This window comes from Megascapheus bottae, chromosome 3, assembly GCF_031878675.1.
Source record: "Megascapheus bottae isolate mThoBot1 chromosome 3, mThoBot2.hap1, whole genome shotgun sequence".
Taxonomy (NCBI): domain Eukaryota; kingdom Metazoa; phylum Chordata; class Mammalia; order Rodentia; family Geomyidae; genus Megascapheus; species Megascapheus bottae.
Window position 1 is genome coordinate 73420991 of NC_143511.1, and position 21015 is coordinate 73442005.

The window sequence follows — 21015 nt, forward strand, 5'->3', positions numbered from 1 at the left end:
GAATAGGAGGAGCAGGAGGAATAGGAGGAGCAGGAGGAATAGGAGGAGCAGGAGGAGGAGGAGAAGGACGAATAGGAGGAGGAGGAATAGGAGGAGCAGGAGGAATAGGAGGAGCAGGAGGAATAGGAGGAGCAGGAGGAGGAGGAGGAGGAATAGGAAGAGGAGGAGGAATAGGAGGAACAGGAGGAGGAGAAACACATTCAGTCCATTCAGTCCTCAGTGCCTATAATATCCATGCATGCATAAGGTAAATATACAGACATATACTCAAAAGACCAAATTAGAATGTATTTAGTTAGGTAGTCTAGTTGGCTTTTAGTTTCTAGAATTGGGCAACATCTCATTCTATGAAATAGATGGCTAGGCAGGAAAGGACTGAGAAAAGCCGAAATCAGGTCGTCTCAATTTCCTTTCATTAGGCACAAAACAGAATAGCTTTCTTGATCTGAATCTGACCTGTTTGGTAATAATCTCTGCCTTGCCCTCTCTTCAATGTCCTATTTCAGACAATAATATATCTCCTCTCTCCACCCCTCATTCTGAGTAAGACAAACAGGTTTATGATCATTTCAATTTTATCATGTGGAAATTTAGCATGAGCATCTATGGCTCCATTTGGTCTGGTCTAGAGTTCTAGTGCAGGAGCTTACTCCAGAAACAGTGCTGCCCATAAATACTACATACACATATGTACACACGTATATATACATCCATGATACTGTCCTCACATTTCTTCCCTCCCTTCCTCTCTCCCTCTTTTCTCCTTCCCTCCCTCTCTCTTCCCCTCTTCTTTCTCTTCTTCCTCCTCCTCCTACGCCTGCTCCTCCTTCTTCTCCTCCTCCCTCTCTTCCTTGACTTGATAACCTTATTAATAGGGTCATTACTGTTTAGGATATTGTTTAGTTCAGAGAGCTCATTTGCATCCTAGTCATGAAGTAGCTGCTAGAAATGCAGATTCATCATTCCACCTTAGACTTAATGAATGAAAATCTTACTAAGAAGTCTTCCTTACACAAAACACACACACAAGCCCAATAAAGCTTGGAAGTCACCGTCTGAGGGTTAATGAGTGCCCTGGGTCAGGTGGACACAGTGTTCTGTAGGGCTGGCTGTACTTTTCAGGTGGAGGCCTATTGTCTGGTTCCAGTTCTGCTCATCCTAGAAGCCACAGAACAGACACAGCCACCTTCCTAAACAAATTCACTTCTACCTTCACTATTTTTTTTTTTGCCAGTCCTGGGCTTGAGCTCAGGGCCTGAGCACTGTCCTTGGACTTTCTCAAGGCTAGAGCTCTACCACTTGAGCCTCAGCACCACTTCCGGCTTATTTCTATGTATGTGATACCGAGGAATCGAACCCGGGTCTTCATGCATGCTAGGCAAGCACTTTAACCACTAGGCCAAACTCCTGGCTACCTTCATTCTTTTTTTCTCTTTTTCCTGGTCATGAGGCTTGAACTCTGGGCCTGGGAGCTTTCCCTGAGCTCTTCAGCTCAAGGCTACGTTCTACCCTTTGAGTCACAGCACCACTTTTGGTTTTCTAGTGGTTAATTGTAGATAAGAGTCTCAGAGACTCTTATCTAAGAGTTCCTGGGCTGGCTTTGAACCACAATCCTCAGATCTCAGCCTCCAGAGTAGCTAGGATTACAGGCATGAGCCACCACACCTGGCTTCCACCTTCACTCTTTACATTTTCTAGTCCCTGTCTTGGAAGCATGGCTGGTGATCTTGCTGCAGCTTTCTGGATCTAGCCCACATTAGAGCCACTAACTGCTTCCAGTTTTCCCCAAGTACCACATGGCATACCTTCCTCTCCCTGCCCACTTCATCTCCAAAAGAACAGCCTTTAATAACCCTGGCTCACTTCTATCCTCAAGCCTGGGGAATGTGGACACGGTTATGAGGTCATCTCCCCAGCCCCATCCTGGGATGCACTGGTCATTGCTCTAGGGGGCAGGACCACTGCACTTGATGCCCCAAAGACTGCTCACTAGCTTGTATTCTGAAACCTGCGGCAAGCATATAGGTATGATTCCCTAGTATACAACAAACCCTCCACAGCATTCTACAGTCAAGATCACAGATAATTCTGGAAGCAGCCCTCTTAGGGGTACTTAGCCTACCTTAGGGCATTAGCTGGGTACTATTATTATCCCCTTTGTAGACATGAGGCAAGTGACAGACCAGCAGGACAAGTAACCTGACCAAGTTCTGATAGCCACACGTGGTATAGCTGGAATGGAGCCGGTGACCTATATTCACTCCATTCTCTCTCTAGTCATATTGTATAATGTTCGCATTTTGAGGGTGACTGTGTTCATACTGCAAGGTAACTCTACTCAGATCTGAGTAGCTCCAGGGCTGTTAGCATCCTTACCCCATCACTGTATAGTGGTGGCTTCCAGGGCTTTCAGGCTTGAGCCCCTACCAGACTCAGGATGGACGGTTCCTCTTGTGGATTTTACTTCTATCTGTGTCTAGGTGTGATGAACTTAAAACCCTCCCCTCGTCAGGGGCTGGGCACTTCTACCTTTGGCCAGGCTGTCTGATCAGCTCTCTGCCTCCTAAGGCAGAGTATGGATTCAGGGAGCAGTGTCTCCCTCTTATGCTCAGACTGGAAAGAATGCCTGCCTGGGAGCTCCCTCAGGATTCAGATGGGTATTTCAGATGAGAGGTGAGGATGGGAATGGGATGGGGGAGGGGATAAAACAAATCAGATATATTCTAGTAGCTAGTGGTAGTAGGTGGTGGTTTCTTTTCCATCTGTTTATATGTATGTTCATCAAAACAAACATATATTACCTTTTCTAAATGCAAATTAAAAAAGAAAAGCCCAAATTTAAAACATTTGGCAACAAAAGCCATGTTTTGTGAAAGTCAACCTTTTTGATGGGTTTAGTATGTAAATTAAAAAGAAATCGTGAATACTGACTGTTCATGGCTCACATCTTTAACCCGAGCTAATCAGGAGGTTGAGATCTGAGGACCTTGGTTCAAAGCCAGTTCTGGCAGGAAAGTCCATGACACTCTAATCTCCAATTAATTACCAAAAAGCTAAAAATGGTGTTGTGGCTCAAAGTGGTAGAGCACTAGCCTTGAGCACAAAAGCCCAGGGACAGTGCCCAGGCCCTGATTTCAAGCCCCAGGGCTGACACAAGAAGAAGAAGGGAGAGGTGGGAGGGAGGAGGATAGAGCTCATCACAGTAACCTTAAATCTGCCTGGATTGCTGGGTTTCTGTCTCATTTCTACCCACCACTAACTGCAATCTTGTTATAAAAATAGGAACCATAATAGTATTCACCACCTACTGACAGATGCTTAACCAGTGCAAGCCATGGTAGGTCAGATGATACTTTGTGATTTGTATTCCTCATCCACATTTTACAGCCAAGGACACCAAACCTCTAAGAGAGACCTGAGTCCAGACCCTCACTTTGAACCACTGATCTGAAGCTCCTTCTCAAAAGGGCTGCAGTTGTATCAGTGGCTCACTGCCTGTAATCCTAGTTACTTGGGTGACTGAGATCTGAGGCTCAGGGTTCAAAGCCAGTCAGGGCAGAAGAGACTGTGTGCCTCTTATTTCCAATTAACAACCCAAGAGCCAGAAGTGGAGGTATGGCTCAAGTTGGTAGAGAGCCAACCTTAAGCAAAAGAAGCTAAGTGAGAGTGCCCCAGCTCTGAGTTCAAGCCTCGAGGCTGGAATAAAAACAAACCTTAGCAAAAACCTGACACTGAAAAAGTGCATAATAAGCGGCCAGGAGTTTGGCCTAGTGGTAGAGTGCTTGCCTAGTATGCACGAAAACCAGGGTTCGATTCCTCGGTACCACATACACAGAAAAAGCCGGAAGGGGTGCTGAGACTCAAGTGTTAGAGCTCTAGTCTTGGGAAAGCTCAAGAACAGTGCTCAGGCTCTGAGTTCCAGACCCAGGACTGGCAAAAAAAAAAAAAAGTGCATAATAAAGTTTCCCATGGCCGCGTCCGTACTTGGTGTTTTGTGTTCATTTAAAATCGCAGGAAACGCTTTTAGTCGAGAAGTTGAAGGGATGTGGGTGAGACGCAAAGCATGGCCGATGTGGAGGAGGATCCGGGCCCGCGCGCACCGGCCCGGCCCGGAGGAGGGGCCTGTCAGGGGGCGTGGTCACGAAAGGCCACGCCCACCAGCACCTGCGACAGGTGGAGCGCACTGCGCGCGGCACGGGGGCGCTCGGCCATGGCCGCGGAGGGCGTGGGGCTTGAACCTGGGCCGGGGTCCGAGCCAGGTCCGCTGTGTTCCGAGCACGGCCAGCCTCTGAGCTGGTTTTGCAGCTCCGACCGGCGGCCCGTGTGCGACGCCTGCACGGGGCCGGGCGGCCGCTGCCGGGGGCACCGCATCCGCCGGGCGGAGGAGCGCGCGGAGGAGCTGCGGGTGAGCCGGGGTGGGCCCGGAAGGCGGGGTGGAGGAGTGAGGGCGTGGGGATGGGAGTCGGGGGGTGGGGGCGGGTGATCCGGGCGATGGGGACGCGCCAGGCCCGACCCGCTGTGACTGGGAAACCTGGGCCCGGCTCCTCTGTAGAGCCAGACGGTTAAAGGTGTGGCCAGTGGAGCCTGATTGACGGGAGTTCGAATCTCACGCCCTCAGGTCCTCGAATCGTGTAACTCCTCCGTGACTGTGTAGTTTGGTGGGCGATGTAACAGCACGTTTAGTACAGCGATCTAGGATAAGTCACTTGCCTTAGAAGCCACTGCTCTTACTTGCCCTGGGATTTCCTGATGGGGTGATCTAGTTCTCTTCCCGGATTGGCCTTGATTGTACTTGAAGCTGGTTTCACCTGGATAAACGTTGCTGGCTGGCAGCAGGCGAGGACATTCTGTTTCATCTAAGCTTTCGCCTCACTTCCACTCTCCACTTGGCTCCAGGCAGTTCACCCTCCCCTCTCTGGAGCCTCTCCTCTTCCACCCTAGCTGCAGCCCCTGGGGGTTTCCTAGCAATTGGATTAAATGGCTTCATATTCCCAGTCCCTAGTGTAGAGTTCACTCAGGCTGTGCATCTGTGAGCCATTGTTGCAGGGGGAGTTCTCCTTAGAACTGGAAGAAAAAAAAAAGTTACAGCGTGCAGTAGCCAGGAGGTGACACACAAAGGCTCCTGATTGGTTCTATCTGTCCAATAGTAGTGATGCTGAAACTAAACTTGGATAAGATGATACAATCAGCTTGCCTAATGGTTAGAACTTTGCAGATTCCAAAGCACTTAAATACCTGTCATCTTATCCCAAGCAGACCAGGCCACTGAGGAATTTTTACAAGATGAGGAATCAGGCCCAGAGCAAGAATGAACTCCTCCTCTCTGGTTGCTAGTGTGCAGGGGCAGAAGCCGGGGATTCATTGACTAGGCCAGCAGAAACCATTCCTTTGCTTCAGTGGTTAAGTCAGAGGAAGTGACGCTAATAGAAACCCTTAAAAAAAAATGACCATGGGGCCTGAGGGGTGGAAGGGTGAAGCCTGCCCACAGTGGTAGGCCTGGTGTTTCTTTTGGAGTGTATGCTGCCCCAGGTTCCTTCTGTGGACCTCTTCTGCTTTACCTAAAGAGAGGTGAGTTTTGCTCTTGCTTTTCTTTCAATTTAGAATAGATTGTTTTTCTTTCTTTTTTATTTCTTTCTTCCTTTTTTTGCCATGCTATACAAGTTCTCTACCACTGATGTACATACACCCTTAGCCCTAGAATAAGCACCATCTTTCTCTTATCCCTATTGTCAGCAAAGAAATCATACCCCAGGACAAGATTGTTATGAACTAGGTAAAAACAGTGCCAGTTGATCTCATACATTTGGTTATGGAAAAATGATTGCTGCCACTGTAGCTTTTCAGAATCTAGGCTCGAGTTAGGGAATCTGCCTGGGTGCTTTTCAGTGGATAACTGGATAAGAGAAATGTGGTAAATGTACACTGTGGAGCATTGTTCAGCCTTAAAGAAGAGCAAAATTATGTCATCTATAGGAAAGCAAATGAAGCAGATCATGATAAGTGAAGTAAGCCAGACTCAAACAAATACTGCATGATTTTTCTCATATGTAGACTCTAGAAGCAAACAAGCAAATGATGATATGAAATTACAGAAGAAGTTGTACTCTGGTGGCTCACATCTGCAATCCTAGCTACTCAAGAGGCTGAGATCTGAGGATCAAGGTTTGAAGCCAGCCATGGCAGACAAATCCTCAAGACTCAATCTCCAATTAACTAGCAAAAAAGCCAGACCAGAGGTTTGGCTCAAGTGTTAAAGCTCCAGCTAGGAGCAGAAAAGTATGTGAGAGTCCGAAGCCCTGAGTTCAAGGCCCAGACTAGTATAAAAAGAAAAAGAAAATAGAATGCAGATTATTAGAGAGAGAGGAAAAAGATATAGGGAGAGGGAAGAATAAGGGGTTGGAAAGGCAGATGATTAAAATATCTTATAGGAATGTATAAAAAAAACTCACATTGGTTGGACATGGATGACTCCCACTTTTAAGCCTAGCTATGGATCTGAGGGTCATGGTTCAAAGTCAGCCCGGGCAGTAAAGTCTGTGAGACACATCTCCAATGACCTACCAAAGTGAGAGAAATGGCACCTAGCTGTTATTTCTTGAGGTGAGTCACCTCTTCATGAACCTCAGCTTTCTCTTATCCAAAACTGTCCCTGTCCCCTTGGCTGATGCTAGTAGCTCTGGGAGGTGTGGAAAGCTGAACCTCTTGTGGTCAAGACAGCAGGTGATCATTCTTCAGCATATACTTAGGATGCTTTATGCTTAGGAACTCCTTTTACTTAGTAGAACACAGGAAACAGGTCAAGTTATGATGCTTGTGTTTCAACACAAAGGCTATAGTTCCTATATTATAATACATAAAAAACAATATGTAATATATACATATTACAAAGAAAAAAACTAAAACAGAGTAAAGGCAGGAATGTGTCAGGGGAGGCATTTCTAAAGAGACAACTTCTGGATGGAATGAAGGATCAAGACACACAGGGAGACTAGAAGGAAAGGCAAAGCAGGTGCAAAGGTACCAAGGTCAATAAGTTCAGTGTTTTTAAGGAACAAAAGGAGGTCAGTAAGGAATGTGGTAGGAGGTGACCCTCATCAGCTAGGGCTTATTGGCTAAGGTGACATGCTTGATCTCACTGTATCTCAGAAAGGCATTGGAAGGCTTGGAGTAGCACCCAGCCTGCTCTGATTTCCCTAAGAAAAGTAAAAAGTGATTATGACTAATAGGAGGTGGATGGTGAGAATGAAAGCTCAATTTGGAAGAGTTTCTAACAGGATTTCCCTAAGTGATAATGGCCAGTTGAACAGAACAACAGGAGTAGATGTGACCAGGAAAGAGACTGATACTTTGGTGACAGGGCTGATAGGACTCACTAATGGTTAGAGAAACTTCTGGGTTTTTGGTCTGGGTGACAGGTCGGTGGCTATAAATGAGAATCTTTCAGCAAGAGCACTTGAGAAGCCATGTTCTGTTCAAGACATGAACAGGTGTGGTGGGACAGGGCCCTGCATAAGGGGTGTTCAGAGCACCTGCAGGAAGTGATCATGGTGACATCTCATGAGCCTTGGGGATAAAGAAGAAAATAAGGCTTCAGGAAGGAGTGAGGAACAGTGAAAGGGGGAGATGAATGCATTGATGGCCCCAACTGAGTTGTTGATATGAAATGTTGGTGAGCTAAAAAGATATGATGGACAAGATGTGAGATCCTTGATACAAAGGACTGGAAAGTAGTGTGTGTGTGTGTGTGTGTGTGTGTGTGTGTGTGTGTGTGTGTGTGTGTACACATACCAATTCTGGGACTAGAACTCAGGGTCTGGTGCTTGTCCCTTAGTTTTTTGCTCGAGGAGGCATTCTGGCTTTTGATGATTGGTTAGAGATAAGGGTCTCAAAGACTTCCCTGCCCAGGCTGGCTTTCAACTGTAATAAGGGTCTCATAGACTTCCCTGCTCAGGCTGGCTTTGAACTGCAATTCTCAGATCTTAGCCTCCTTCATAGCCTAGTTAGTGTTTTTATTTTTAAAATAATGATGAGGTCTGGGATATGAGCAAGGGAGTGGAGTAGCTGAGGAGAGGGGTGAGGGGAAAATCACTGGAATGACAGAACAGCTTTGATGAGTGGACGGAGACACTATGAGCATTGTTTATATTACAGAACAAGATTGTGGACCAGTGTGAGAGACTGCAGTTACAGAGTGCCACCATCAGCAAGTATGTGGCTGAGGTCCTGCCGGGGAAGAATCAGAGAGCAGTGGTAATTCTTCCCTTTCCTGTTTGTGTTCTATTCTCTCCCAGCATGAATCTCTGGCCCAGAGATTTGAACCATCTGGGGTCCTTTCCCAACTCAGAGGCTCCTGCAGAGAGATTTCTCTAAAGGGGACTAGAATCAGAAACTGGAAAACTGCAAGAAATTGCAAGAAGCATAGCTCCTAAATAGAGTGCTTGCCTTACAAGTGCAAGATCAGGTTCAAGGGCAACTGTTTTGCATTTATTTCAGCATTTTATACAGTGATCTCTTTCTCACTTTCATCATCATCATCACTGTCATCATCTCATCATTATTGTATTTTATTTTCTTGTCTTATTACACTGCTTATAATTTCATTACAATGTTGACTACAGTAGCTGATCCTGACTTTAAGGGGAAAAAACCTGAAAACATTTCCCACTTATTCTCTGTGTGTGTGTGTGTGTGTGTGTGTGTGTGTGTGTGTGTGTGTGCGCGCGCGCGTGTGCGTGTGTGTGTGTGTGCGTGTGTGCATGCCCATGTGCTGGTACCAAGGCTTGAATTCGCAGTCTGGGCACTGTTCCGTAGCTTTTCTGCTCAAAGCTGGCATTCTACCACTTGTGCCACACCTCTACTTTAGGCCTTTTGTTGGCTAATTGGAGGTAAGAATCTCATGGACTTTTCCTGCCCAGGCTGGCTTCAAGCTGTGGTTTTCAGACTTCAGTTTGCCGGCATAGCTAGTATTACAAGTATGGTCCACTGACATTCAGCTCCCATTTATTTATCTAAATAATTCTCACTAAGCATCTACCATGTATCAGACAATTATCATGCTAGGCAGTCCACAGTGAACAAAACATAAAAATTCCACTTTTCATGTAGTCAGGGGCGAGAGGCAACAAAAAAAATAAAATATATGCAGGACCAGAGGCATGGCTTGAGTGAGAGTGTATAAGGCCCTGAGTTCAAATCCTAGTAACACCAAATAAAATAGAAAATTAAAATATGTGCTCTGTAAGAAGGTAAAGGTGTGGAGAAATATAAAATGGAAAATGGAATAGCATGTGTTGAGGACAGATGTTGCAGCATTGCATAGAGCAGGTCTTCAGAGACAGGGCCTCAGGGACAGGCTGGCTACCCTGCACTATGACAGGAAGGAGGCATCTCTACCTTGGATAACAAGAGCACAGGTGCAGGGGCATTGTATATCAGATGCCACTGGGGAGGACTGGTTACCAGTTTGGGGATAATGTTGAACTGAGAGTCAGGAAAGTAGTCATAGCTTCCAGACCAATATTGAGCCACACCTCCAGCCCTTTTTTGTTTTAGTTATTCTTCAGTTAGAGTTTTGCTTTTGTCTGAGTGTGCCTGGACTGTGATCCTCCTGCTTATGCTTCCTACCTTATCTGGGACCACAAAGGTACATGACCACATCAGGCTCTCCAAGATTTTTTCTTTACTATACCAGGAAAAAGTTCTATTGAGTGATTCTATTGAGATACTTACTACATGTCAGATACTCATTAACCTTGTTGACTGAAACTTAACTTCATCTCTTCTCTACGGCAGATGACAATTCCATTAATAGCTGAGTATGGGGGCTCACATGTATAATCCTAGCCATTCAAGAGGCTGAGATCTGAAAACGAGGCTAGAAGCCAGTCAAGGCAGATAGACCCTTGAGACTCTTGTTTCCAATTAACTAGCAAAAAGCCAGAAGTGGAGGTGTAACTCAAGTGGTAGAGCACCAGCCTTGAGTGAAAAAGGCAAAAAGAGTACGAGGCTCTGAATTCAAGCTCCTTAGGAAAAATGAAATTTTTGTCCTTCAATATAGTGAAATATAAACTGGAAATTACGGTTGTTAGGGTTCCATCTGATGGGGATAACTTTAGGTCCATGCCTGACATTTCTGACTCTCATCTTGTCTCTTGCCCTTGGGGTTTGTGCCTTTGAAAATACCAAGCAATTGATGTCTAAGCCCTGACCAGCAATTCCATTCTGTGGTCATGGCCTCATGAAATATGAGCTGAATGTCTGGATCTCAGAATTGTTTCTCCTACACCACATTTGGGAAGTCTTGAGTCTGGGATGTCCAATTAGTGGCTGAAGTTTTATTGTTCCCATTCTCATACCATGGCAGACATTACCAGCCAATCCCAGCATAGACTCAACCCCTTCCAATCCTGACTGTCTCATTCTCTCCCTTGTCAGAGCCGGGCCAGTGCAGCACGGGAACTGGTTATCCAGCGATTGAGTCTGGTGCGAAGTCTGTGTGAAAGTGAGGAGCAGCGGTTGCTGGAACAGGTGCATGGTGAAGAGGAGCGGACTCACCAGAGCATCCTGACCCAGCGAGTACACTGGACTGAGGCACTGCAGAAGCTTGACACCATCCGCACCAGTCTGGTGGGCTTGCTCACCCATCTGGATGATGTGCAGCTGATTGTAAGTCTGAAAACCCTGAGGTTGTTCATTGCTAGGGGCTGAGTGTGTCTGGACAGACTTTACTTCCGATTCTAAAGCGCCTTCCAGGCCTATCTAGGCACTGCCTTTAAAACTCAGTCTTAGCAAAGCACCCTACTAAGTCAGGTTGGCCATAACACCCTCATTCTTGGTATCACTCTTGTTATCCAGTTCCTCTTTTTCCCTCCCCATCTCCCAGGGTGATGTCTGATACCCCAGCCTGTCTTCAGCAACAATCTTAAGTTGGTTTAACTGGCATTCTCCTTACCCTTAATGTTCCTTCTAGAATTTTCAATCCACTGACCTAACCTAACTTGGCAATAAATTTCCTATTGCACAGACTGTGTGCAGACATGAGCCTAGTTTCTCTCCCTCCTTGTAAGGTCCTGCAGCAGTGGTCTCTATTCTTATCTTTCTTATTGTGCTTTAGCAAATATTGAATGATTTAACATGAGGCAGGAGAATAAAATTACATGAATCTTTTTGCACCCAATGACAATTTTCTTTCAACACCGAGAGAATACTGAGTTGTCTATTATGCTAAGCATTATGTTGTGGGGGTGAAGGTAGAGGTCAGAGTAACAGGATACAGCTGTCAGCTGCGTCCAGCCCTTTGAAGAGGATGGCAGAATATGGGAAGATAGGTGCTATGATGAAGGACATGATGCAGTACTTGGAAACTCACAGTCCAGACTGAGGGTGGACAGGAAAGGCTTCTAGATGAAGTGGTAAGAAGAGTACCTGTCTTCAAGGAACTAAGGAAGCTGAGGGTTCAGAATTACATGGTGCCTAAGCAAAGGCTCCAAAAATGACAACACAGAGATTCTTCTTGTAAGCCTGCATATAATTTTATGCCAGGCACTGATGTCTGTAATTCTAGCTACTCATGAAGCTGAGATCTAAGAATCATAGTTTAATGCCAGCCTGGGCTGACAAATCTGAGAGACTCTTATCTAAAGCCTCAGCAGTGGAGTAGCAAGGACAGGGGAATTCTCAGAGAGAGCAAAGGAAGGGATGGCATTGTCCAAAAGAAATGTCCTGTTTATTTTTTTTGACAGTCACAGGGCTTAAACTCAGGACCTGGGCACGCTCTCTGAGCTTTTTGGCTCAAGGCCAGCACTCTACCACTTTGATCCTCAGTGCCACTTCCAATTGCTCATGCCTGTAATCCTAGCTACACAGGAGGCAGAGATCTGAGGATCATGGTTTGAAGCCAGCCTGGGCAGGAAAGTAAGACCATAAGATTCTTACCCCTAATTAGCCACTATAAAACCAGAGGTGGAGTAGTGGCTCAAAGTGGTAGAGGCCCAACCTTAAGCGAAAGAGCTCAGGGACAGCACCCAAGCCCTGAGTTCAGGATCCACAACCAACAAAAACTGGCCTTTCTGCTTTGAACTGAGCTAGCTTTGAACTGGGTTCCTCAGATCTCTGCCCCTGACTAGCTAGGATTACAGGTATTAGTCACCAAGGCCTGGTAAGAAATAAACTCTTTATCTGACTTATGTAACTTGAACTCCTCTGTATATCGCCTTTAGAATAGCAATTTTAAAAACTTGAGGAGTGTGCTTCAAGTGGTAAAACACCACCCTTGAGTGGAAAAAGCCAAGTGAGAGCATGAGAATCTGAGTTCAAACCCCAGTACGAGCAAGCAAGGAGAGGGGATAGGGAAATCGTGTCATTTTATTCATTCATGGTAATCTAGAAATTAGCATGGTTAATACTGGGTACATAGCCAAAGGGTGGAGCTATATAGACGAGTGCAGTTTTGAAGAAACAGGATGACAGCTCTCATGGAGAGGAAGGGGAATGTGGTGCAACTGAAGAGCCAACTGAACAGCCTTCCTTTCAAGTAGGGCAGTGTCATAGCTGCCCTAAATTGGGCTTCCAGCCATCAGCTTCCAGGATTCAGCACGTTCTGTCCCAGACACTAGCACAGTCACAGCAGAAGAAATTCACAGCTCTATAGGAGCAGTCTTCCTGGGGGTTGTGGGATGCCCTGCAGTGGGGAGGAGGGAAGCCTAAGATGTTGGGGGCATTCATTGTGACCTCCTGCTGCCAGCCTGACCTTGTTTTGTTTTGTTTTCTTTTTCTTACAGCAGAAGGAGCAGGAGATTTTTGAGAGGTGAGTGTGGTCCTGTGATTTGCTTGGACCATCCCAGAGACCCTCAGATCTCCTGTAGTCAGTTGCTTTTAGGCAAGGACTAAGTAACTACCCCAGAGCCTCACTTGGTGGACAGGAGATTTCTTGTTACAGGCGGTATCTCAGGTGTTTTCTACTACATGTTTTCATTATAGAGTTATCGTTCTCTTTTGTAATTAGTGAGCAGGCTTTGAAGAGGGTCGTGTGTGTGTGTGTGTGTGTGTGTGTGTGTGTACGCATGTACTCGCGTGTGTGTGCACACGCATGTGCCTAAGCAGTGAACCTGAGGCATAATGCTTTACCACTTTGAGCCATAGTTCTACTTCCTTTTTTTTTTTTTTTTGGTGGTTAATTGAAGACAAGAATCTCCTGGATTTACGGCCTTGTGGTAGAGTTCTTGCCTGGCATGCATGAAGTCCTGGGTTCGATTCCTCAGTATCACATACATAGAAAAAAAAAGCCAGACGTGGTGCTGAGGCTCAAGTGGTAGAGCTCTAGCCTTGAGAAAGTCCAAGGACAGTGCTCAGACCCTGAGCTCAAGCCCAGGACTGGCAAAACTAATTAAATAAAAAAGAATCTCCTGGACTTTCCTGCCTCAGATCTCAGACACCTTGGTAGCTACAATCTCAGGCATAAACCATCTTCACTCAGCCTTGAAGAAGTATTTCCTGTGTATATAAAGACTTCACACTCTTAATAGAATGCATTGGTAAATCCCGCCTGAACTACTCATATATTTTCTTATTTCTTTATTGTCAGTATCAACGAACTCACAGATTCTGGTTGTATTCAATGTATCATAGCTTTTTACTGCCACTGTTAATTTTGATGTTTGAATTGTCTCCCATTTGGTTCATGGGAACCCCTTGAAGCTGGACCTGTGCTGTTTTGACATGTCCTTTTTTTTTTTTTTTTTCCCCAATCCTGGGCTTGAGCTCAGGGCCTGAGTACTGTCCTTGGATTTTCTCAATGCCAGAGCTCTACCACTTGAGCCTCAGCACCACTTCTGGCTTTTTTCTATGTATGTGGTACCGAGGAATTGAACCTGGGTCTTTGTGCATGCTAGGCAAGCACTTTAACCACTAGGCTAAACTCCGAGTCCTGACATGTTGACATGTTCTTATCTTTTTCTTTTTTTGTGTGTACTGGTATTGAGGCTTGAACTCAGGGCCTGGGCACTTTCCCTTAGCTCTTTTGCTCAATGCTGTTACTATACCACTTGAGCCACTTCTTGTTTTCTGGTAGTTAATTGGAGATAAGAGTCTCATAGACTTTCCTGCCCAGGCTGGCTCCAAACCTCGATCGGATCCTCAGATCTCATTTTGCCTCCTAGGGGCTAGGATTGCAGGCATGAGCAACCAGGACCAGCCACCATCATCTTTGAGCACTTTCTTGCTCTCTGGCACCAAAAGCTATGCCAAGCTCAACTTCCTCCTCCTCCTCCTCCTCCTCCTCCTCCTCCTCTTCCTCCTTCTTCTTCTTCTTTCTTCTTCTTTCTTCTTCTTCTTCTTCTTCTTCTGGGATCTGGTTCACTTTAGTGGGAAGAGGGATTTAAAACCCAGCTCTGGGTATTAAATGTAGCGGGCCCAGGTGCTTCCCTGTTGATTCTGCCCATATTTGGTCCATTTTGCCCTGGGATGATAGCTTGGCCCAGCTCACCCTAGCTCCTCCTTCCTTCTCTGCCTGATATCTGGAACTTCTCCAGGTGGAGCCACAGGGCTTTAAGAAGGTGCCAACAAACCCTTTCTTGTCCTAACCACAAAGAGTCTTTGTTACCAGCACCCTCTGAGATTATTTCTAAGGCTCTATTTATCTCAGTCCTCTCTGCCTGGATAGTCAGGGACAGCCTTGCAAAGAGCTTGTGTGCATCAGCGAGCAGGGGGCATGTGCAGGTCACTGCTGAATGACCTCAAAGCCACCTTCAGGGTTAGAGGTGGCAAGTTCTTTCTAGGGACCCAGGTCAGAGGGCTGTAAAACTCTGTGATTAATCCTGACTTTACTCTGAGATTCAGACTAATGAAATCTCAGAGTAGATTTCTCAAATCCCTTTGAAATTTCATTTTAGGTCAAGGAAAATCCTGTAGAATAGTGCCTGGGCTCCATTCTGAGTTTGCTCTATTTTTGCAAGGCTTGAATATCCAGGCTGCCTTTTTTTGGGGGAGGGGGGGTTGAGCATCTTTCTCTAAATCTCTGTTCCCTCCAATCAGTTTGAATAATACTACTCCTGGTAATTCTGGCAGAGTTTATTTATTTTATTTATTTTTTTCCTCAAGGCTACTGCCCTACCTCTGGGTCTGAGTGTTGTCCCTGAGCTTTTCAGCTACTGTTCTACTCCTTGAGCCACAGCACCATTTCTGGTTTTCTAGTGGTTAATTGGAGACAAGAGTCTCTTGGTCGTTAGTGCCTGGATTGGCCTTGGACCTCAATCCTCAGATCTCAGCCTCCTGAGTAGCTAGGATTACAGATGTGAGCCACTGCGCCTGGCCTCTGGCAGAGTTTTGAGTCTCAGAGCAGCAAGCCCAGAGCTCAACAGCTGAAGAAAGGACACACTCCCTCCAAATGTGTTGTATTCCCAAATTCTCTTTGGATGACTGATGGTCCTTTCTTGTGTGACATTATTATTGTTGTTTTTGTTGTCATCATCATCATTGTCATCATCATTTTATCATCATCATCATCATCATCATCAGTACCCAGGCATTGTGCTGCTTGGTTTGTTTGCTCAGCTGGCCCTCTACCACTTGAGTCATACCTTCAGCCTGGCTTTTTTGCTGTTTACTTTGAGATGTAGTCTTGGTGGACTGTTTTTCCCTGGCTGGCTTCAAACTGCAATTCTCCTGAGCTCAGCCTCCTGAGTAGCTAGGATTACAGGCATGAGCCACCAGTACCTGGGTGAGGCTTATAAGAGCAGAGGCATGGCTGTAACTTCTGATCAAAGCAGGCAAACATTACTGTTGCGGGGATGGTGGGGGATAGTGGCATTTTCTGGATCAGATGTTGGCATGGCAACACTATCACCTAGGAATTCAGCCCACGTCTGAGCCCTAGCTCTGCTGCCAGCTTGTTGAGAAATGCTCTGTAGTCACCTCCCCTCCTAGCCCCCCAGAGCACGCTGCTTCCAGTTTCTCTAACTTGCCTGGAGTAAGCACTACACTGTACACCTTCCGCTCTGCTGGGGTGGGACTTCAAGGAGTGATGGAGGAAATGCCCACCTCCCCTTCTGACTGGAGTCCCCTTAGCAGTCCCTGGGTAGCGCTGGCTTGTCAGTCATAGACACTGTACTAAGAGGCTTTTTTTTTTTTTTTCTTTTTTTTTTGCCAGTCCTGGGCTTGAGCTCAGGGCCTGAGCACTGTCCTTGGACTTTCTCAAGGCTAGAGCTCTACCGCTGAGCCTCAGCACCACTTCTGGCTTTTTTTCTACGTATGTGGTACCGAGGAATTGAACCTGGGTCGTCATGCATGCCAGGCAAGCACTCTACCAGTAGGCCAAACTCCCAGTCCCTGAGAGGCTTTTACTTCTGTCCCCTTGCCCCCTGTTGATCCAGATTCACTTTCCAGAGCCTTTCTGAATTGCTAATCTCTGTTTTCTTGCCTAAGGACTGAGGAAGCAGAGGGCATTTTGGATCCCCAGGAGTCGGAGAAGTTGAACTTTAGTGAGAAGTGTACTTGGAGCCCTGTACTGACCCAGCTCTGGGCCACAGCCATACTTGGGTCCCTCTCAGGTGAGAAGCTGCCAGAACCCCAGCAGGAGCAACCCTGCTCTGTCTGTCTGTCTGCCTGCCTGTTTGTCAGGCTTTGCTAATAGGTCACCCTTGCACCAACGCTTCTGGGATGGTAACGGGTGATGCTGGTTGCAGGTTGCTTAGTGGGCCAAGGTGCTGGATGGGGCTAACCAGCTAAGCTAGGTCCCTCCCATTTCCACATCAGCATGCTTTGTGCCTGGGCTGAGATGAATCTTGTTTCTAGAAATCACATCCTCTGTATCTCCTGCTTTTTCTGGAGTTGCCAGTTATACATGATTACAAATCTAATAATCCTCCAGGCACAGTGGCTCACGCCTATAGTCCTAGCTTCTCAGGCAGCTGAGATCTGAGGGTTGCAGTTCAAAGCCAGCCTGAGCAGGAAAGTCTGTGAGACTGTTTTCCCCAATTAATTAGCTAGATATGGACCTGTGGCTCATGTGGTAGAGTGCTAGTCTTGAGCAAAAGAAGGCCAAGGACAGCAACACAGCCCTGAGTTCAAACCCCAGGACCAGTACACAGGTGTATAAATAAAAATAAATTAAAAGAAAGCTGAACTGGCACTGGTGGCTCATGCCTGTAATCCTAGCTACTCAGGAGTCTGAGATCTGGGAATCATCAGTTTGAAGCCAGACTAGGCAAGAAAGTCTATGAGACTCTTATTTCCAACTAACCAACCCCAGACCAAAAGTGGAATTGTGACTCAAAGTGGTGGATCTCTAGCCTTGAGCAAAAAAGCTCAGGGACTGCACCGAGGCCCTGCATTCAAGCCCAAAGACTGGCAAAAACAAAAACAACAACAAAAATTGCTGGCTGCAGTGGCTTATGCCTGTAATGCCAACCATGTAGGAGGTAGAAATTAGGAGGACAGTGGTTAGAGGCCAGCCTGGGCAAAAACTTAATAGTAGAGCTGGGTGCCAGTGGCTCATGCCTGTAGTTCCAGTTATTTAGAAGGCTGAGATCTCCAAGAATTGTGGTTTGAAGCCAGCCTGGAAGACTATCGCCAGTTACCCAAGAATAAAAGAGGCTTGAGGCATAGCTTAAGCAGTAGAAAAGTAGTAGAGATCCAGCAATGAGCAAGAAAGCCAAGCAAGAGGGTGAGGACTTGAATTCAAGAAAAAAAATAATAATGGGACGGAGGCATGGCTCAGTGGAAGAGTTATTGCCCAGCACACACAGGAAGGAAAAAAGAAAGACTCCATCTGAACTAATAGCTGAACACACAGGGCATCCCAGCTTTGCAGAGGTATATGTAGTAAAATCACAGTCCAGATTGTTCTGAGCAAAAACCTAAAAACCTGTCCCCAAAATAACAAAAGCAAAAAGAGATGGGGTAGAGTACCTGCCTAACAAGTAATTGTACCATGCCCAGTACCATGAGGGCATCTAGGCCAGTAACAAAGCTGCCTAGACTTGCTTTCCTTACACACTGAACAATTGACTTCCTTGGCCCACCGCTGCACGCTGAGCCTCATGTGTCCTAGACTGGATGGTAGATGTCATGTTGCTAGGGTTGCTGTACAGTTTGCGGAAGTGAGAGGCGTGGCTTGAACCTTCTCTCAACTTTAACTCTTCCTGCATGGCGGCCTTAAAATTGTTGTGCAGCTGCAGTTTGTCTAAACTAGATTTTGGTATCTGATGGTGCCTGATTTCCTAACAGTCCCTTTAGTTACCTGTTTGAAACTGCTTATCTCATGTTTCTTAGCTTCAGGGGCTTTCTCTCCAGGTCTGGAAGCCAGAGATAGGACCTGCAATTTCGAGAAGGATGCCTTGGCTAGATATGGAAACATGCTGAGGCCTCATTTATCCTGCAGCCAACTGTGTATGGAACCTTATTTTTTTCTCCTCCTTCTCTGCCTCTTCCCCTCCTCCTTCTCTTCTTCTTCCTTCCTTCCTTCCTTTTTTTTTTTTTTTTAACTCACAGTCCTGTGCTTGTTAGGCAGGCATTCTACCACTTGAGCTTTAGTTATTTTCTAATCTTTCTATATACATACATATATAATATATAGTATATACATATATATTATATATATTATATAGTTGTTTTGTACTGGTCCTGGAGCTTGAACTCAGGATCTGGGCAGTGTCCCTGAGCTTCCTTGGCTCAAGGCTAGCACTCTACCACTTTAAGCTACAGTTCTGCTTCCAGTTTTTTCTGACTAGTCTGTTGGAGCTAAAAGTCTCACTGCTTTTCCTGCCCAAGCTAACTTTGAACCATGATTCTCAAATCTCAGCCTCCTGAGTAGCTAGGATTACAGGTGTGAGCCACTGGCTAATTATTTTTTAAATTATTATTACAAAGGTGGTAGATGGAAGGCTTGCTGTTTCATAAGTTAATGAGAATGATTTCCTCTTGGATAGTATCTCTCCTTCCTTTGCTCTCTCCAAGCTCAAACCTCTTTATTTTTTAATAGAATATTTTGCTTTTTATGCATAGGCTTGCCTGAACCACAGTCCTATTTATGCTTTTCCATGTAACTGAGATCATAGGCATATACCATGCACCAGCCTTTATTGATTGAGAATTTCGGGTCCCATAAATGTTTTCCTGGGTTGTTCCTGATCCACTGTCCTCCCCATCTCAGCCTCATAAGCAGCCACTGTATTTGGCCTTATTTCTATCAGAGTTTCTCATCCCCACAAGCCTGGGGCTTAAACTCAGGGCCTGAGCACTGTCCTTGCGCCTTCTCAAGGCTAGTGCTCTACCACTTGAGCACAGCACCACTTTTGGTATGTATTGAGGAATTGAACCTAGATCTTCATGCATGCTAGGCAAGCACTCTACCACTAGGTCAGACTCCTAGCCTCATCAGAGTTTACAGATAAACATCTTGGGGGTAAGAGTAACTACTATTATTGTTACTTCTGTTTACTAAGAACTTATTTTATACTAGACATTTTATATATATTTCACCTGATTCTCATAAACATTCTCTCATCAGTCCAGTTGGGTCCTCATTTTACTGATGGGAAAACAGGATCAGAGAGTATAAATACATGGCTTGTGTGAGGACTGAGGTCTCACTTCAGTGATGGGCAAGTAGCCCTTTCCTACCTAGTGGTACCAGATTAGGACTCTGGATGAGACAGCATCAGGTCAACTCTTGGCAATTTTTTCTGGCAGGCACGGAGGATGTACGTATTGATGAGAAGACTGTCAGCCCCTTGTTACAACTGTCAGATGACCGAAGGACCCTGACCTTCAGTATCAAGAAGCCCAAGGCCTGTGCAGATGGTCCAGAGCGCTTTGACCACTGGCCCAATGCCATGGCAGCCAATTCTTTTCAGGAGGGGCTCCATGTCTGGGTGGTAAACGTCCAGAACAGTTGTGCTTATAAAGTAGGTGTGGCCTCTGGCCAACTGCCCCGCAAGGGTTCTGGCAATGATTGCCGCCTAGGCCATAATGAGTTCTCGTGGGTTTTCTCCCGCTACGATCAAGAGTTCCGTTTCTTGCACAATGGGCAGCACGAGTCCCTGGAGCTGCTGCGATGCCCGGTACAGTTGGGTGTGCTGCTGGACCTGCAGGCAGGAGAACTGCTCTTCTACGAGCCGGCCTCAGCGACAGTGCTATTCACCTTCCATGCTTCCTTCCCTGCACCCCTCTTCCCAGTCTTCGCTGTGGCCGACCAGACCATCTCCATCACCCACTGACCTCTGCCCACAGGGAGGCCAGCTCCACCTCTGCACCACCCTGGCAGCCATGCTTCTCCCCGGAGTCCTTTCGCCAGCTGATGTATAGCAGGGGCTTCCTAAGGGAAATGGGGCCTCTGCTAAATTGGCAGCTGTGGGAGCAGTAAGAATCTCTCTTGGATCTGGCACACCCTTCAATATTGGGTGTCTGCGGGGAGCAGATGTTTCAGCATCAGGATCCCCAAACTACCATACACGTGCCCTTCCCAGGGCCTCTTATTCAACCGATTATGTCTAGCATCCAACATATCGAGTGCCCGGTACAAAGTGAGTGTATAGTAATTATTTGGCGAGTGGATGCATGCATGGATGGGTGGACAGGTGACTGGATGATGTATTTCCTAGAGAAACACTTCAGCTCCAAGCCTTGAGTGGTAGAAATAATTTTCTACAAAGAAGTCTGTGGCTAAAGCTTTTTTTTTTTTTTTTTTTAAATCCTCCCCATTCTGTGCCTCTCTGTCTTCTTCATGACATGGCCCCTACAGAAAATATTTTTCTACTGCGCACAAGAGCAGCCTCCATTTAGGCCCAGCCCTGGAGGCCGCCACCAGCCTGTGCCTACCTGTGATAATGGGGTAAAACTTCCTCTAAACGGTGGTTGATGGATTTGTCCCCATAAGGGTCTTCTCTTCCTTAAAGTGGAGCCTGGGCTGAGAGCTTCAAGACAGAAAGAGCTGAGGAAGAAAGAGGACTGGCCCTAAGGATGTGAACATTATTAAAGCTTTAAAAAGGCTAAAAGATGTCTTTCTTGGTTTCTGCAGGT

At 46.2% G+C, this 21015-nt stretch overlaps 1 protein-coding gene across 1 annotated transcript; it reads left to right on the top strand.

The window, feature by feature from the left end:
- Window positions 1–4210: 4210 nt before the first annotated feature.
- Bspry (B-box and SPRY domain containing) lies at window positions 4211–20979 on the top strand. Its single transcript, XM_090329186.1, has 6 exons — window positions 4211–4405; window positions 8152–8250; window positions 10435–10665; window positions 12780–12805; window positions 16420–16544; window positions 19687–20979. Exons 1-6 carry the CDS (start codon window positions 4211–4213, stop codon window positions 20211–20213), a joined length of 1203 nt encoding a protein of 400 aa, XP_090185312.1. The 3' UTR covers window positions 20214–20979.
- The last annotated feature ends 36 nt before the right edge of the window (window positions 20980–21015 follow it).